The following is a 19,344-nucleotide window of genomic DNA, read 5'->3' on the forward strand; positions in this document are numbered from 1 at the left end:
CTACATGAAAAATTCCACTGAGCTTCTGTTCACTGCAGCTCAGGCAGGGTCCTGGATTACTCATTTTTTTTGATAATAATAATCAACCTACATGTCAGTTGTTTCAAGTTAATTCATACCTCTATTATTTCATTAACAGTTTGACAATAATCTCTCATTTTCTCAGGTGAGTAACAGTAAAGTGATCTCAAGACTACCTGTGGGAACTACTAAAATCTGCATCATTTAAAAAGGAACAACCAGAAGCAGCAAGTCTGTAAACCGCTAACTCAGATTCAGTTTTAGTAAAAAACAAAAAAAAAACAAACCACAAACAAAAAAACGCCAAAACAACCCCACACCCGCACATATGAAACACATCCAAAAGTCAGTTAAAAGCAAACAGCTTAAAGAACAAACGCGCAAAAGTAAATTACTACAAACATGCAAGAGTAAATACTAATCCCATCAGTCATAAAGCAAACAACAAATAGTTGTTAACTAGCCAAGGATAAAAATATTCTTTAATACCCTAAAAATAGCTGGAAAATTCTAGTAATAAGAGTAGCTCACCAGGATACTGTTTTGGTGTCAGCTCCAATTTATGAGAAAACTGCATGGCGCCAGTGGTGGTATCTATTGTATAAACCTGCACAGAGCCGCTGGAAGAGATTACACATGCTTTAAGACTATAGACCATCTGGATTTCTCATCAATTTCAAGAGGTCAATATAATCTGCTTTTTTCTCACCAATACCAAATTTATCTAGAACAGAAACATTGTGTCAAGTAACACTCAAAGAACTTTAGGAAACAAATTTGTAAGATACTTCCCAGAAGGCAGTGGAGGACCCAAAACACTGGCCCTTGAAAACCCAATGCACTAAGACTATTTCATTCTCTGATAAACACATGTGTACACACACAACCACAAATATCTGTGGCTTCCAACTGCAAGACAATCCAAGAGGGAAGTCAGTATTCACTCAGTGCTGATCAGAAGTGTACTAATGCATACCAAGATCAATGAATTATAGTCACTATTCCTATTTCAGAGGCAAACACCAACACACTGCATTGTTGCTACTACCAAGAGTACTTTTTCTTAGGAAGACAGCTCAAGACTAAACTACCCAGATCTTCTGAAATGCTATAAAAAAGAAATATATAAAATGCAATTTAAAAAAAAAAAACCAACCACCAACAAAAAAACAAGCAGCTGCACTCTAGACCAGCTGAAGTAGCTTTATACAGAACTTCTTGAAGGAGCAGTAAGCAAAACACCAGAACTAAATACTTTTGTAACATTTAGTTTATGAATACCCAATTACGCAAACAGGCAACATTTTTCCTGACCAAATCAATGCTTCACAGAGCATTTTCTCAGTTGGGGATGAAGTGCCGATTCTTGTCCAGTATTATTACAACTAACTGCTTAGAACTGACTTTATAGTCCTGCTTTGAAATTAACTGGGACAGCTACACTTTCCAATCCTTGCTACTGGTCCAGCCAGCACCAATTTCAACAGCAGTTCAAGCAGGCAATCGTTTCTTTCGTCATTGCTCCCAACTTCTTGACACAGTAGATTATATAATCTCTAGGAAGACTGATCACTTTCATCTTTATAGCTCTGGCAGCACAACTTGTAAGAAGAAACTAGTACTTAAGCTTTGTAATTAAACCACTCTCATCCCCCGCCTCCCGTGGTTGTCCCCTGCATTGAACCAGCCTTACAAAACTTACTTGGCACATCCAAATGCCATTAGCCTGTATTTGTTATTTACTGCCACACAAGTTCCATCAATCACATCTTGAGCCCAGACACCGTGGAGCTGCTGTAAAGAAAGGAATTCACAGAGGTTTTAGCTAACAGTGCTTTTATTCATGACAGTCAGCTTCTACCCACGTGCTACCCATGTATGCCGTATTACAGATCTGCCAGCTGACCTTCATCACCTCAAGAAATTTCTATTGCAAATGTCAAGATTAACTGACATGGCACAGATAAACAAAATCCAGTATATGTAAAACTGGTTTCATTGCTCCTAACAGAAATTACAGAAAGATGCCAGTATGTAAGGAAACTGTTTATCAGAGCTTTGAATAATCAAAGCAAGTCAACACCTATAAGGCAAAGATACACCTGATACTCCATTTAAAAAAAAAAACCAAACAGCAGCAGATGGTACTAAGGAGGAACAGAAAACACGGAACAAGAAAACAAATCCCCATCTGCAACAGCTGAAATCACAAATATTCTAAATGTGTGAAGTTAGGGACAGACTACACAAATTCTTCTGGGTTTTCTGTAATCAAAATAAGGATATTTAATCACAAAATATATTTGAGTTTGTAGGGTGAATTACAGGTAAGAAAAGACTGAACTAGGAAACGATTCCTTTAAAACAGATTGTGAAGTATGCTTGTCACTATGAGAAGAGTTAGACTTGATTATGGCTAAAAGCTAGAAATAGCACCTATGATACTTTGCCATAGGAGAAACCAATTCTTATCTCCCCACGTATAACAGGAAGTCTGTCACAGAGACAGTAAGAAGACCGCAGAATTATAATGATATTTTGTAGCAAAAAGAAAATATTAAATATACTATCAACTATGGTCTCCCATAAGCAGGTACTAGCCCTAAACCAATCTAGTTTAAATTATGGTATGAAAGTTATCTCTTAAGCAGTTGCAAACTTTTAAATTTTTTTGCAGCTGAATGTTATTTGAAGTAGAAAGCTAACTGAAATGCAGAGACCAAGGGAAACACATTTATTTTAGAGTGCATGCTAGAAATACTAAAGGAAATATACCTCAGCAGTGAATTTGCTTGACATTGGTGTTATGAAACCAACTCTGCCATCATTGAAAACAACAGCAAAACCATCAAGCGTGGCACAGTATTCCATATCTCTGACATAAACATCTTCAAAGCCCAAAAGTGAACCTGCTGAGAAATATCACCAACTTAAAATATGTGAACACAGTGATACTGCAAGCCAGCAGTCATTTAAGTTGTTTACTTATTGCTTCACAGAGAAACCCAATTTAAATAGGCTATTTTGTTCACATTTACAAAAGGCACATTTTTCTCATCTTTGCTTCAGAACAGAAATAACATTTTATATTAGGCAGTATTTTGCCAATAGTTAACTATCATAAGCAATACAAAAACCCCAAAACCTACCTCGAGAAGACTGGAGGTCCACAGAAAATGGAACTGTACACAAGTTGATGGCTTTCCTTCCATTGGTCATACCATCCCAGTGAATGAGATGGAGAAATCCATCAGCAGTAGCCACAAGTAGATCCTCTATCGTGGACTGCAAACTAACAAATGTATTCGTCATTCTCTAAAAAATGGCATCTCAAATCAAACTCACAAAAGGATCAATTACTGTAATACCATACTACCACCTCTTATATCAGCAACCATGTTGAGAAGTTACATCAAATAAGTTACGAACTAAGTCCCTAAATCCTCTAGAAGGTACCAAGCTGACAAAATATGGTGTATGTTTTATTTTCTCAGCAATAAGGTCCATATTGTGTGAGTAATTGTTCAACTGGTGTATGAATTGCTGAAGATAATTTTAATACTTTTGACTAAACATAAGACATTGCTGCCAACAGTCAGGTTATTCATCTATCCCAGAAAATAACCAATATTGCCTAGGCTGCAAATAATCCACAACACTATGTAACATGTGGTCTAAGTTCATTGATGAAGCAGAAACTAGACTTTTCCTAAATCCTTCCCCAAACATCTCAAAAATTCTGAAAACTATTGTTAATCTATTTGTATGCGATAACAACCTGCAGTTTCCCAGGAAAGCTTTTTTCGTACACAGTGTATTTCTTCCAACATCCATTTTTTCCTGTGGGGCCTCTTCCCAAACTGTACTTTTCCACCCCATCCCAATGCTACACATTTGCATCAACTTTTCACACACACTTATTTAGCATGTTCAAAGCTTACTTATAGGGAAGGCAATCACCACAAAAAAAGGAAGAGGTGAACAAAAGGTTTTTCCAGGACAGATAGGGACCCTCTGCAGGCAGCTGGAGAAATGCTGAAATGTTGCGTACAGTTTTGCTCTTATGCACCTATGTCTCCATGAAATTGCTAATCGATACTTTGAGCCAAAGGACAAACACATTTATAGTAACATAACGTAATACTGAATGTACATGTGCTATATACCTCTATATGGCAAAAATATTAGTATAGCCAAGCACAGAAAGAAAGAATTCTCAAACAGCAATTTACTTTTTCACCTCTTTACTTACTGTTAGTAACTGTTAGTTCTTACTACTAATAAGTCTAAAAACTTATTAGAAAGGTTTTTTTCCATCCAGTTTCCCCTTCACTTTTCAACTAGTAACCACTATATGCAGAAAAATTCTTAAGACATGATTAGTGAGCATACCTTGTGATAGAGGCTTGCAAGTCCAGCACCTTCTTCATTTCTAGGTTTAATGAAGGAGCACACTGTTCTTCCTTATAATGTGGGGTTCCTTTTAGATGTGGGCCTCCTCTAAAGTAAAAGAGAAATACTACAACTGAAACAAGATGACCCTCTAAAGAGCTAAGCGTTACTTACATTCCCAGTTTTTTTTCCCCCCTATATACACCAGACACTCATGCGCAACCTGCCACAAGCAATACTTAATATCTAAGACATAATTTTAGTGCAAAAACTTTAGTCTGTCTTATCCTACACACCTATAAAGACTATGTAAACAAAATAAGACAATGAATACAGAATGAACATTAAAATAACTGTGTAGCCCACCTTAATAATCCTAAAATAAGTGATATATATTAATGCAAATTCTGAATCAGTAAAATGGTATTCAACAGTTTCCATTAATTAAATGTGTTGAATTTTTATGTATCTCCAATTCATTCTTTTTCAAGTTACATTACAGACCCTACAGACTGTAAAACATTCATGTTTCTTCAGTTACTTTTGCCAGATCAATATTTATACTACTAATTCAGCATGCATAACCCAACAGGTAGACATTTATTACAGTAATTCCTAAGAATATACCTCCCTATAACACATTAAGAGTAAACCTAAGACCTGTTACAAAGCGATAACTAAGCACTGATTCTCTTCCTTTAAACAGACCATTACACAGTATCAACTTCTAGATGTTGAAAGCTTTCAGGTTTTATTTTCCTCATTTTAATTTTCACATTTCATTCTCTAAATGCAGTTATTTTAAAGCTCAATACAGTATCAATAAAATATTCCTTATTTGTCTGGGTTACCAGATGTGCCACACATTTCATTAACTTTTCTTTTTTAAAATGAAAACTGACCTACAATCCTAAGTATTGTAACATGCCATCCAGCTCATCCATGTCATGAGCATTATGCTAGTAAACAAAGCAAACTATGCATGAAACAGGCATTGCAGACAAGTTAAGAGTTTAGTATAACTTAGAAACAAAGAGATACATACACAAATCTACTAATCTTTACCTGGATTTTAACTGACAAAACCCTTCTTCTATTTTATACCAGGGTAGCCAATGCAACTGCCCAAGACATGGCAAAAACCCAAGCAGCTGCAGTTTTAGGTAAGCTTGACACCACAGGGATGCCTCAATCTCTTTCCTGCCTTGATTATCACAGTCAATATCAAATGCCTTAATTCCGTTACCATTTTAGAGCTAAACACAAAATTCCTACCTGTTACTGTTTGATGGACACTACACCTTTTCTTACACAGCAAGGACAAAGATACATGCTAGCTAAGGTAAGGCCAAGGCAACCTTTGACATTCTGGAATTAGCAGACCAAAGCAGTAACATCTTTTCAGAACAAAACCATGGTGACCATGAAGGATTATAGCAGAAAATGAGAAAAATTACTGTAAGGTTGGTTAGTTAGTTAATCTACCACCCACAAATGGTAACTTGTACAAACATTACATTACTAAAATGTTTGTATTTCAAAAAAATACAGCTGACTTGGGGAAAAAACGGCCCTTCATGTAACGTAGCTATCCTGGACCGACAGGAGGTCTGAAACAAGTTAAAAAGAAAATGTGGCTAGTTAATACTAGCATTATGGCCTTGTGGGTTCTTTTAAACAGCAAATGAGACTGCATTTCTTGAAGTTCATGAAGCAAAATCCCCCTAATCTGGCCTGCTGTCTTTTAGAGTCAGGGATTTCACAGATGAAAAAATATAACATAGAGGATTAATTCCTTCAGATCTCTAAGTCGCTATCTGCAATGCAACATCCTGGGGGTTGGAGACACTCTTAACAAAACCCCAGGTATTTTGTTGTACATATTACCTACATAACACCATACAATATGCCTGTTGTAACTGACTGAGGTACATAACCAAATATAAACACAGTGTTTCTGCATAGCACAAAACACAAAGCCAGAATGGAAAAAATAAGGTTTAAAAGACAACTTTTGCTAGCAGAGAAATTTCAAATCTCCATGTGGGCAAGCTTCTTTTTCTTTAAATACCTCTATTAAAAATAGTTTACAAGAATATTTATGTAGTTTCAGTTTCATGAGCTAGTTTCATCTGCAGAGCATACCTTCTTCCATTGAAGCACTATCATCATGACTGACACTCCAATTGTCAGTATTTTAATGCATTGCCTGTGATTATTCATCGATTCAAAAGAATGTGTCAAATTCATCGATTCAAAAGAAACCCTTACTATGGGTGCAAAGGGGCAAAATCCAAGCACACTTGCGTTCATATAGTCCACATCTGCATGAGTCAGCCATACTAGTTAAGTCATTTTGACCTTTACACGAAGAATGTGCACTGCTGACGGAAGCAGGAAAGAATGTTTGCTCTGGGTTGCCACATCAGCACCTGCCTGTAGCCAAACTTTTAAGTAACTCACTTTTGCACAAGAATTGAGAGGAACACATTCCAGTGACCAACCAGCAGCATGCCGAAACAAATATAACTTCACTTCTGTTTGCACAGCCATCTGTTAATGTAACTAAACCTGTGAATAAAACTTCTTAACACTCAGAACTAAGAAAAATCTCCCACTATATCTGCAATCCAAGAAACCCCCAAACATGTAAAGATTAGGAATGCAGGCTGTTCTTTTAAACATAGAATATAAGGTTTATCGGGAAGTTTCACATCTTGAAGACTAAGGTGTATTTTTTAAACTAACAGGTTCATTGTCTGTTCACTATTTAGCATGTCATCAGTGATACGCTTGTTCACAGAAAACTGAGCACTATTTGGTGTAACAAAATGTCTTTCAGATGTTGAAAGCCTACACAACTGTATCTCATGGATCACCTTTTAAATAATGGTAAAGAGGAACGGTAAATATAAGTCTACCTTAATAGCTTGCCCTGTGTCCAAACTCCAATTCTCTCAGCTTTCCCCACATTAACCTTCTCCTGCTTCAGTTCTAACCTGACTTCCTCAAAATGAAAGAAGAGCCTATAAGTAAGTGAATTGCTAAAATTCCTAGTATGGAGTCATAATTCCTTTGTATTCATTTGATCCCCTAACAGGGGAAGAACTGGCTCTGCAAGTAGCACTGATTCTGTTAGAAGAAAAACCTGTAAGCTCAAATCATGATGCAAGATGCAACAATGAGAAAATGGAGAATTGTATTTAATTCCCCCCCAGCCTCTTCAAAACCCCACAACAAGAAATCTTAAGCATCCTAAGTTCAAGAAAGAGGCAGCACCATGCAAAACCATAGCGACCTAGCCTCCCCTGGTCTGTGAGGAAGAATTTCATTGAGTTTGTTATCTGGTGTGGGGTAGGCTCAGGGAGGAAACAGGACACCACCCAGCAAATTTTTCTAGCAGCACAGTGCTGCACTTTGTCCTCCACTACATGCACAGTGGTTAAGTGGTACACCACGATCCATGGGCAAAACTTATTCAGAAACATCATTACCAGACATAGTCACTGCTAGCAGAAGCAACTAAGAAATACTTAAGAAGTTAATTACAGCAAAATCTGAAAGGATGTACTTAAGGACTTTATAATTTGCAATTAAGATACATAACATGTTATCTTTTTTAGTCTGTTCTATGTATTTCAAAATCATGTTCAGTTTTACAAAATAATGTTCACTGTTTTCTGCTTATTACTGGAGAATTCTATTCCAGAGGTAGAAATAGCATTAGATTAGGATTTAAGTTTCGACCTTACTATCTGGGGTAATCATAATAATACATGTAGATGTTATGGCTGGATAATAGTTTAGAAAAGTTCAGAGATGCTCCCACAGTCAAATACTATGCTTCCAAAAAGAAAAGAGTGTGGCTATTGGCAGGTACTACATTAATTAAAAAACAAAGAAACAATGAACAAGTCAGTAGCATCCCTTCCCCCTAGTCAAATCATAGCTGCTTGGGAAGTAATGGAGATATTTTACTGAAAAAACTCTTGTTCAGTAAGTATCTTTTGAACAAATAACTGACATAAACAGTATCAAATATTTTTATACTACTTCAGGGCTATGATATTCTGAATCATTGCTGCTAAAATGGTTTCTTCAGTAGTACTTCTTGGAAAAGAGAAAAAGAATCCAATGCCTTGATATTTCAACTATTAAGAGCATTATACATGTGAGAAAAAAAGGGCAAAATGTTTCTAAATTAATTTACACCACCAAGAAGTCTGCGTTGCTCTCCCTGATGGCACAAAAAGCAAAACACTGAGAGCAGCCATTATTGTTGCATTAGCACAATTACGCAATGTTTATTAACTGTTTTTTAATTGGTTCATGCGAAGACTTCAGTTAGCCAGTTATCTGTAGAGCTAAGGACTTAATTTTTTTTATACCTGATTCAAAAAGCCTGCATCATCATCTCTGAACATGTGATTCTTCACTAATAATTGACTGTCCACCATGCTTTTTAGGAGTGGTTCTTAAACAAGTAAAACAAGTTACACTATGAGCTTTGATTTTCATATGTCTAGAGTCTTCTCACCCATAAACCTGCATCTCTTCACCATCCAGTGTAGGCAGCCACCAGCTGAAGGTGAAATTTACCCAGCTGGATCCACAGCTATATGCACACAGATTGGCAAGAGTGGGACAAAGGAAGATTTAAAGAAAGCCCACAGGAACTATAAAGAATGAATAAGGGTTTAGAAAAGTAATTCTTAGTACAGCCTTTTTAACCCAAGTCAGTAGTAACAGGTTTCCATGGCTTGAGAAGAGAAATAACTAGCTAGCATATTAATCAACGATTCATGTAAAAATGCTAAATGGTTTACCAAATCATTATTGCAGTTGTAAAGATTTCTTGATGACATTTTAAGCCTCCTGAACCACATCAAGGTCTAGCAAGTGCCATAATGGTTAACAAAAATTCTACAAGTAATCTAGTTTTAAAAATAAATTTTCCAACCAATACTAAAAACAACTTACGGGGAAAACCACACTGTTAAAGGTTTAGCACAAGCTTAATTCCAAATAAAAATTATTTAGTAAGTTAATTAACTGTACACCTCATCAGTTACCCTTGTAGAGTTTAAAGTTCAAAACCTTTGTACACACTAATCTTAAATCTCCTGAACCAGGAAAAAAAATCCCCACTGATTAGGTAATTTATGGCACCTATAAACCATCTCACTACAGAAAAGGAAAAAGCTTTGAAAAGTGCCAGAAAGAGTAGGACACGAATACAGACATATAAGCAACAATGCTGTATTGTAAACCAGGATATTAACACCAGCTTGTTCACATGCCCATATTGGTTAGAATATTAACACTAGGTTTGTTCACCTGCCCATATTGGTCAGAAAGCAACTTATTTTTAAAGCATTTTCAGGTACATAAAACTCTACAGCACTGAGGTTGCATTCTAGATTTACACGACATTCACATGACTTCCCCCCATTCCCCACATGCAGGCTCCACTTGAGGATATGATGAAATCTTGAGGCAGAAGAATCTCCCAATTACCATCTTTAGTTTATTAGCCATGTAAAGTTTTTTAGGTTTTGTCTTTTTTAAAAGCAAAAATACCCTCAGTGTTATGTCACCACATGTTGTCTCTTCAAGTGACAAATCTTAAGTGACTCTCCTTGCCAAACTTCTAAGGAGAAGTAAGTAACATTTCAGTACAGGGAAGCCTCTGCTGCATCTCATCACTGTGAAACAAAGGAGTATCTGTAAAATTCCTTTGGAAACTCCATGAAAAGATATTACTATACCTTGCCACAGCTTACAAAGGTACAAATTAGCCTGTATGCACTGCCACTTTTCTTAAGTGTATCACAGATGGAGATTAATTTTATTTGCTTTGCCATACATATGTTTTGTTCATGTTTCTTCTTGTAACGGCTTTGGTAATATGGTAGTAAAATCAGACTGAACTAATTGAAGCAGGACTTTGTACTTGTGCTCACTGGAGGAAAGTATCCCAGAATGTGGGCTAATGGCCAATACTGATTCTCTTCCAAGTCTTCTCTGAACTGGAGCAAAGCTTCTAAGAGCTGGAATGAAGCTGCAGACTATTGTGGCTCAATTTGAAAACAAAACAAAACCACACAATTACTGCCTTTTCCCCTGTTTTTAGTCTAAGAAGTTAAGCAGGATACTTTAGGTTTTCATTGCGCATGAATGTCTGTTCACTCCAAGAACAAACTAGAATTCCTAGCCAAATATCAACAAAGCCAAAAATATTTCTTTCAATAGAACAACTACACTTCATAACATTCCTAAAATCTTACAATTTGACAAAAAACTATCAACTCTAGAAAAGTTTTAAAAAGCTTCCTTGTTTTTTAAATATAAGTATAAATACTCAAAATTCGTAACAGAATGCTGCACTTATGGTATCAGCACTCGCTTTATCACATTAACCTAATAATAGATTTTACATAAAATGTGCATAAAGCTGAACAGGTCAGTTCCTTATTTAACTGATTAAACCTCTGAAGGTATAAAATAGCTAGCATTTAAAAAGCATTCCCCCCTCAACCATCTTAAAGTTCTTCATATATTCTCAATTTTGTAAGAGCTATGCCCTCAATTTTTGATAGAACAAACTTAAAAAGGTTTTGTGGGCTCCAGGAACAAATGCTGATAACCTTGAATTCCAGCACTTCCACTAAAACATTTAATTTCAGAATATAAAGACCATTACAATAGGCTGATATGAAAAGGAGGAAGTCATGCCAAAAGGGCATTTTCAAACAGGAAATCAATTTTCCTAGACTCTTGATTCTGTCCAGTTTTAAACAAACAATAGCATGGGGCAAGGAGAGTTCACTCAACCTTACTTTCCAAAATCTGGTCATTTCATTCTACTAAAAGATAAGGGAAGCAGAGACTCTTGCATTCAAACACAATGATAGCTTAGCCTCAACTCACACTTTGATTCTTCTACCAGAACTAAAGATTGCTATAGAAGAGACTTGACCCTTAAAAAAACCCACAAAAATCATACTGTGATTAGATATACTCTACGTGTATTGCGCTATAAACAGGAAAAATGTTTCTATTCCCCAGGCAGGTTTGGTTTTTGTTTTATCTTCGTGCATTTCGTTCAAGCTGTACCAGCAGAAAAATTTTGCAAATGTAATTACAGTTTACACAATAACTTTATGCTAGAATAGTTCTGTGAACAGATCAAATACAGGCAAGCTCTTCTGGATCATCTTGCTCAACAGCCATATATAGTAACAACTCCGTGTAACAAACAGCTATGAAGTGGAAGGACTGTACTTTTTCTCCACAAACATACCTCTCCCATATGGACAAATGAGGAGTGGTTTTTATTTTCAGCAACTTTTTTTGATCCTTTTCTTCAAATCAAGGCTAAACCACTATCAAGCAAATTTTAAAGAAGTTACTTAAAAAATGCCAATACCAAATAAAACTGTAATTTAACTGCAGCTACCAGTGTCCCCATCTGGAAGACTGCAAAAGTAACTAAAGTCAAGAAAGTGGTGGTCTATCATATACCTTATCACCTGCTTTTCTGATGTTCCTTTTTTACTTACAGTAAAATATATAATTTCATTCAAATGAGAACTGAGCTGACAAGAGAATTTAAACACAACCTTTCTTAATCTTCTCACTTGTATGGAATCAAACCTAGCAAGTGCAACTTCAGGGTACTGACTAAACCAGAAAATCTTGCACCAGGATTTTGGTGCAGCTAAGGATGTTACTGGTGTGTCCTTCCAGTGCACAACCACCTCATTATGTTAACTTATGCTGCCTAAGAACTCTGTTCAAGCTGAAGTTGTATTAAGAGAGTTTTACTTTATTTTGTAGTCACTATACTGAAATTTTATGTTTCTGTCACATTTGGTCATTATTATGTAAGAAAGGATACAGAGAACAGGCTTTGCTCCACTTATAAAAAGTTAGTAGATATGGACAGTTTAAGATTAAGAACTAAGTCATAATTTTACAAAGTAGATTAAGACTGAACTTTCAGAAGCACTGACAGAAGTGTGCTCATTAGCTAAAAAAAAACCAACCAAACAAAAAAAAACCCTACACACACACACAAACCAAATAACACAACTCATGAAACTGATGATGTTCTACAAGACCTCTTAACTTTCGCACATGTTGTGGATGTGTCCAAAGAGAAGAACAGTAGACAAAAAAAAACTTTACCTCAAAATATGCAAAGTGTGGAGACCTACATTTGAAACTGGTGTCCATCCATTTCACTGTTTTTACTGACTTGTTTCCAGCAGCTGTCCTATCACACAACTAATGCAAGGACAGCATTACATCTTTGTACTCTGCAAAAGGGCCAAGGGGTCCAGGAAGGCTGGACATTCTTCAAAAAGGAGATCTGAACAGAGAGCTTTGGCTGGAACTCAGGGGAAAAAGGAGTTTGCCACCTTTGGAAGAAGGGGCAGGCAACTCGGGAGGACTATAAGGATGTCGTGAGGTTATGCAGGGAAAAGATTAGAAAGGTGAAAGCCCAGCTGGAACTCAAGCTGGCCACTGCCGAAAGATATACATCAGAAGCAAAAGGAGGGCCAAGGATAATCTCCATCCTTTATTGGATGCGGTGGGTAACATGGCCACAAAGGATGAGGAAAAGGCTGAGATACTTAATGCTTTCTTCGCCTCAGCCTTTAATAGTAAGACCAGTTACCCTCAGAGTATTCAGCCCTCATGAGCTGGAAAACAGGGATGGGGAGCAAAATGAAGTCCCCACAGTCCAGGAGGAAACAGTGACTTGCTGCTCCATTTACACAGAGTATATGGGGCTAGATGGGATCTATCCAGGGATACTGAGGGAACGGGCAGAGGAGCTCACCAAGCCACTCTCCATCATTTATCAACAGTCCTGGAAAACTGGAGACGTCCCAGAAGACTGGAGGTTACCCAATGTAACACCCATCTGCAAGAAAGGCAAGAAGAAGGATCCAGGGAACTACAGGCCTGTCAACCTGACCTTTGTGCCAGGGAAGGTTAGGGAGCACACCATCCTGGGTGCCATCACGTGGCATGTGCAGCACAACTAGGGGACTGGGCCCAGCCAGCATGGGTTTAGGAAAGGAAGGTCCTGCTTGACAAACCTGATCTGCTTCTATGACAAGATGACCCACCTAGCAGATGAGGGAAAGGCTGTGGATGTTGTCTACCTGGACCTTAGTAAAGCCTTTGACACCATCTCCCACAGCATCCTCCTGGGGAAACTGGCTGCTCATGGCCTGGATGGATGCACTCTGCGCTGTGTAAGAAGCTGGCTGGACAGATGAGACCCAAGAGTGGTGGTGAATGGAGTCACATCCAGCTGGTGACTGGTCACAAGTGGTGTTCCCCAGGGCTCAGTGCTGGGCCAGTCCTGTTTAGTATCTTCATTGACAACCTGAAATGAGGGGGTTAAGTGTGACCCCAGTAAGTTTGCAGATGACACCAAGTTGTAGGGGAGTGTTGATCTGCTTGATGGTAGGGTAGGAAGGCTCTGCAGAGGGATCTGGACATGCCGGACCGATGGGTCCGAGGCCAGCTGGATGAGGTTCAAGAAGGCTCCGTGCCGGGTCCTGCAGCTGGGTCACACCAGCCCCACACAGCGCTACAGGCTGGGGCAGAGCGGCTGGAAAGGGCCTGGTGGGAAAGGGCCTGGGGGTGCTGGTCGGCAGCCGGCTGGGCATGAGCCAGCAGTGTGCCCAGGTGGCCAAGGAGGCCAGCAGCACCCTGGCTTGTGTCAGGAGCAGTGTGGCCAGCAGGGCAAGGGAAGGGACTGTCCCCCTGCACTGGGCACTGGTGAGGCCGCACCTCGAACCCTGTGTTCAGGTTTGGGCCCCTCACTGCAGGAGGGACGTAGAGGGGCTGCAGCGTGTCCAGGGAAGGGCAAGGGGCTGGGGAAGGGTCTGGAGCACAAGTCCTATGGGGAGCAGCTGAGGGAACTGGGGTGGTCTGGAGAAAAAGAGACTTGGGGGGACCTTGTTGCTCTTTACAACTACCTGAAAGGAGGTTGTAGTCAGGTGGGAGTAGGCCTCTTCTCCCACGTTACAAGCTATACAACAGGAAGAAATGGCCTCAAATTGTGCCAGGTAAAGTTTAGATCAGATATTTGGAAGAATTTCTTCACTAAAAGATGGTCAAGCATTGGAACAGGCTGCCCAGGGAGGTTGTGGAATCGCCATCCCTGACAGTGTTTAAAAAAAAAAACCCACATAAATGTGGTGCTTATGGCCATGACTTAGCAGTTTTGGTATTACTTGGCAGTCCTGGGTTAATGGTTGGACTCTATGATCTCAAAGGTCTTTTCCAACCTAAATGATTCTATGACTCTATGAGAAATAATCACCTTCCCACTCACTTTGTCTGTCATAGGTAAATGACCACATAAGACAGAGCTAGACAAGCTGTAATTAACATTTGCATTAGAATTAAAACATTGCAAGCAATTGCTTTATCATGAACTATCATATGAATATCGCTGAGCAGTCACTCTGTGTTTTTGAGCTTCCCACTGCTGCTAGTCAGTGCTACTTCATGGTTACCATTTTCTAACGCCAGCCTTTATTATATGCCAACATGCAAGCTAAGCTACTGGAATGCAGGGGAGGGGATAGGGAGAGGTGAAGAAGGTAGACAGGCAGGTTTAGTTTCCCAGTTGAGTCAACAACCCAACCTTACTTAAGGCACACCTGCATAGTCACTGCTGCCAACACAGAGGAAGGAGCCAGGGAACACAGTTTCACAGTGGTAGAACACGGTAAGATGCCCCTTTCCAAGAACAAGGCCAGTGAGATATAAGGCCTTTCACTGATTTTTAATGGCTTCAGAATCAACAAAATTAATTGGGCATTTTTCAGACCAGTTGCAATGAAATCCAGCCACTTCAGAGAAATGTCTTTGGAAAATGACCAGAAGTCAGAAGAAAGTTAAAAGTTTCAATTCTGGGCCTTTAGTTTGTCTGTTTATTCATTTTTGGTTGAGGTGGTTTTTCTTTGGCTTTTTTTTCGTATTTAATCTACAAAGCAAATTAGTGAAACTATACAGGCTGTATCTGTACCAAAAAAAGTTTATCCCATTATAATAGCTTGTAGAATAATTTGATGTTAATCACAGCAGGCATAATTCACACACAAATGCTTGTGTTTTCCTTTTGCTCTAATATAACCAGAACAGTAGTAATTTTCTGTAGGTTTTCAAAATTGAGGGTTAAATAGAGACAGACTAGTAATCCCAGTAAATTCAGTGTAATCATTCATCTTCTTAAAGTTAAGCATATGCATTACTCTTAGCAGATTGTGAGTGACCCATCATAAACACTCTAGGGACAAACACCTCATCTTACTCATCCACAGATTTCAGCATTCTATCCTTTTGGGCTATACAAATATACCTTTAAATCCTGACCATTCAACACACAGCTAACAAAAAAAAATAAAATCATAAAACACATGCTTTTAGGTTGACAACACAAATGAGTTACCATTGTTTTATAGAAAATTCAGACTGGTTAGTCACTGACTGTTCAACAGGTATTTTCAAACCTTCCTATATGTGCCATGTCTAAATGAACTTTCCAAAGCTTCTTTTTTAATTCTTACTGCATATTTTATATGTATTTCCATATATTTTCAGATTTTGCCAATAAAAAACCCAACGTTGCAAATAGAACAGGAAGAACATACAATAGTCTTTTGCATTATGTACAATGCACATATTGCTGAAGATATACTATCCCTTTATTTATTTCAACAGGGTGCACTAACAGGTTTTCTGCTTATTTTTTTCCTGACGACAGTAAGTCAGACGTGAAAAGTCAGTTTGAAAAATGCTACTTGCATCTCAGAAAAAGGCAAGTAAAGTAATAACTTGTACACATTGGTCTTAAGCTTTTGGAAAATAGACAAGTTGCAACAGTAAAATCCACATAATTCCAGAGCTTTGAGGGCTAGGTAGATGAGCTAAAAGATGCATTATAGTAGTAAAACACACCAAATCTTCCACTCAATGAAGCAAGAATTCACTCTGAAATCATCTACTACCTGCCAAGTTATTTCTTCCTATATGCACTTGTAAAAGAATAGAGATTTAAAATGTAAATGCTCCTGAGAACCTGATCTATTTTTCCTTAATGTTCACAGTTTAACAGTTACGGTTTTAAAAAAATAAAAATGTTTTCCTCTTACATGACCAACCAACTTTAATTCATTTTACAAATATGAAAAAAAATTTTAATTTATCTAGCATTATCATAACGATGAACATATACAGAGAGATAAACCAAAAAAATCAGTTCCTAGCCAATAAGAAATCAAGAGTGTTTTATTATTTCTGTAGACAAATTTGAGCCATCAATGACTACAGATTCTGCCTATCTAAACGCACAAGCAAACACATCCCTTGAGGTTTTAATTTATCCAAAATACTTCCCAATTCTGCCAAACCCAAAGTCAAGTAAGTCAATCACAAATACGTCCAACATACAGTCACATCTTAACACATACTCTGTCAATAAGGAAAATAAGACAATGACAACACACTGCATCTAAAATACTTGTGTATTCTTACTAAAAATTATTTGTGTACTTTCCATAATATTGCGAATTTATTTCCCATTTGTTTCAAAATTCTCTGAAGTCCACAGAATCATGGAATGGCCAGGGTTGGATGCAGGGTTGGAGCAGGTTGCAAGGAATTGCACCAAGGCAGCTTTTGAACGTCTCCACAGGAGGAGATTCCACAGCCTCTCTGGGCAGCCTGTTCCAGTGCTCTGTCAGCCTCAAAGTAAACAAGTTCTTCCTCATGTTCAGATGGAACTTCTTGTGTTGCAGTTTGTGCCCACTGCCCTTTGTCCTGCCGCTGGGCACTACTGACAAAAGCTAGCCCCATGCTCTTGACACTTCCTTTTAAGATACTGTGGACACCGGTAAGATCCCCTCTCAGTCTTCTCCATGCTAAACAGGCCCAGCTCTCTCAGCCTTTCCTCATACGGGAGATGCTTGAGTCCCCTCATCAGCTTTGTAGCCTCTGCTGGACCCTCTCCAGCAGCTCCCTGTCTCTCTTGAGCTGGGGAGCCCAGAACTGGACATCACACTCCATATGCAGCATCACCAGGGCAGAGCAGAGGGAGAGGATGACCTCCCTCAACCTGCTGGCCACACTCCTAACACACCCCAGGATCCCACTGGCTGCCTTGGCCACCAGGGCACACTGCTAGCTCATGGGCAGCTTGCTGTCCACCAGCACTCCCAGGCCCTTCCCCGCAGCGCTGCCTTCCAGCAGGTCAGCCCCAGCCTGTGCTGGTGCGTGGGGTTGTTCCTCTCCAGGTGCAGGACCCTACACTTGCCTTTGCTGAACTTCATTACGTTGCCCTCGGCCCAATTCTCTAGCCTGTCCAGGTCCTGCTGAATGGCAGCCAGGTTATTATGGAGTTGAAGAGCTGAGAGGAATCTATTAAAAACTGCAGAGCCTAGTAGTTCCAAAGAAACATGACTTGCTCAGCTGAGTTACTCAAAAGAGATTATTAAAGTTTGTATTGATCATTAATTCAACAGACTTCCTCAAATTCTAACACTAGACAATTTTAACCCTGCTGTTTAAGATGTTGACAGCTTGTAAGATGGACCTAAGGAATCTTACTAGCGCACCACAAACCAATTAGACCAGCTTCTCTGAACTGACTCTCATTGGAATGATGCTTCACACTCAAGTTTTAAAACATACTTTGGAAGGAAATATTTTTTATCATGAAATCTGCTTAGGATTTGTCTAGCCATATTTTTTTCACACTGTGGGGATGCAAAGAAAGTTTAACACACTTACTTGGGATACACTGGCTCATAAAGATACTTGTCTCTTGCTGAAGGGATTTCAAAAAATAAGATGTATCCATTTGCAGTCTGAAAGAGAAACACTGATAAGATAAATAGTCTATCTGCATGAGTAAAATCCATACAAACTCTTGCAATTTCTACATGTCTCATACATTGAATGTATCAAATTTCAGATATATTAAAAACCCATGCATTGAAATTCATTCTAAGTAAAATCGATACTAGCCTTTACAGCCCACTGAACAGATCACTTAGTAGATAGATAAATAGAAAAATCCAGCAGAAATTTTCCTCCGATTCATACAAATACGTAGTACCTGATCTGGTGTTAGATTTAGAATCTAATTGACACCAACAAAGACAATTAATGCAGAAAGCATGTAGTAGAAGGTAGCAATCCTTCAGAACAAGACCTCCAGGTGTTTGAACACAAATGGACGCTACAGAGTTCAAAGAAGCTGGGCACTGCCTCTCAATGTTGGTCATCCAGGTAGTTTTGAAAAAATCCTCATGCCACACACCTTTTCAAAACCTTCTGGTGTCTAAAAAAAAAATTCTACAATTCAATTCCAATGCATATCCTGCCATTCTGGAAGACTGACTTCAAACTATAACACTATGCAGAGAACAAATATAAATCATTTAGTTATCAGATGTTCCAGTCATGACTAGAAGCTGATCCAGTGTTTTATAAGCACAGGAGAGGCAGATGACCAATAAGGTTAGCTGTTCCAAGAAGTATGATTTGTTTAAAGCACAAATTTATCCTTCAGACAAGTGCATTGTTGTGAAACAGGGTTTCCATCGAATCATTTTAATATAGGCTGGGCATGTACCCAAAGAACTATTACAGGAGACAAGAAGCACTGGAATGAATGGTTATCAAGTTGCTTTGCAAAGCTGGATTCCTTTTCTTTGAATAAAGGCAGAAGTAACACTCCTGTTAGCTTAATTTATCAGTTCACAATTGCCATGTTTTTCCCCAGTCATTTTGCTTTATCATGAAAGAAATTTGTTTTGGCTTCCAAGTCCAAGAAACACAATTACCCTAATTCAAAGTGAGTATATGCAAGAATAAAATCGAACCACAGCGGTGAGC

At 38.5% G+C, this 19,344-nt stretch overlaps 1 protein-coding gene across 4 annotated transcripts in view; it reads right to left on the reverse strand.

The window, feature by feature from the left end:
* Window positions 1–19,344, reverse strand: part of RIC1 (RIC1 homolog, RAB6A GEF complex partner 1) — a 53,690-nt gene that overhangs the window by 18,927 nt on the left and 15,419 nt on the right. For 3 of the 4 annotated variants that reach the window (XM_055790180.1, XM_005241601.4, XM_055790182.1), the window contains 6 exons: window positions 18,235–18,311; window positions 4,414–4,521; window positions 3,171–3,313; window positions 2,797–2,933; window positions 1,724–1,815; window positions 553–641 (listed from right to left, as the gene is read on the reverse strand). In XM_055790180.1, coding sequence (XP_055646155.1) covers window positions 553–641; window positions 1,724–1,815; window positions 2,797–2,933; window positions 3,171–3,313; window positions 4,414–4,521; window positions 18,235–18,311 — 646 coding nt within the window. The remainder of the gene's footprint in view (window positions 1–552; window positions 642–1,723; window positions 1,816–2,796; window positions 2,934–3,170; window positions 3,314–4,413; window positions 4,522–18,234; window positions 18,312–19,344) is intronic. The other variant, XM_055790179.1, reaches the window with a different exon arrangement.

The sequence above is a fragment of the Falco peregrinus genome, chromosome Z (assembly GCF_023634155.1).
Source record: "Falco peregrinus isolate bFalPer1 chromosome Z, bFalPer1.pri, whole genome shotgun sequence".
Lineage (NCBI taxonomy): Eukaryota > Metazoa > Chordata > Aves > Falconiformes > Falconidae > Falco > Falco peregrinus.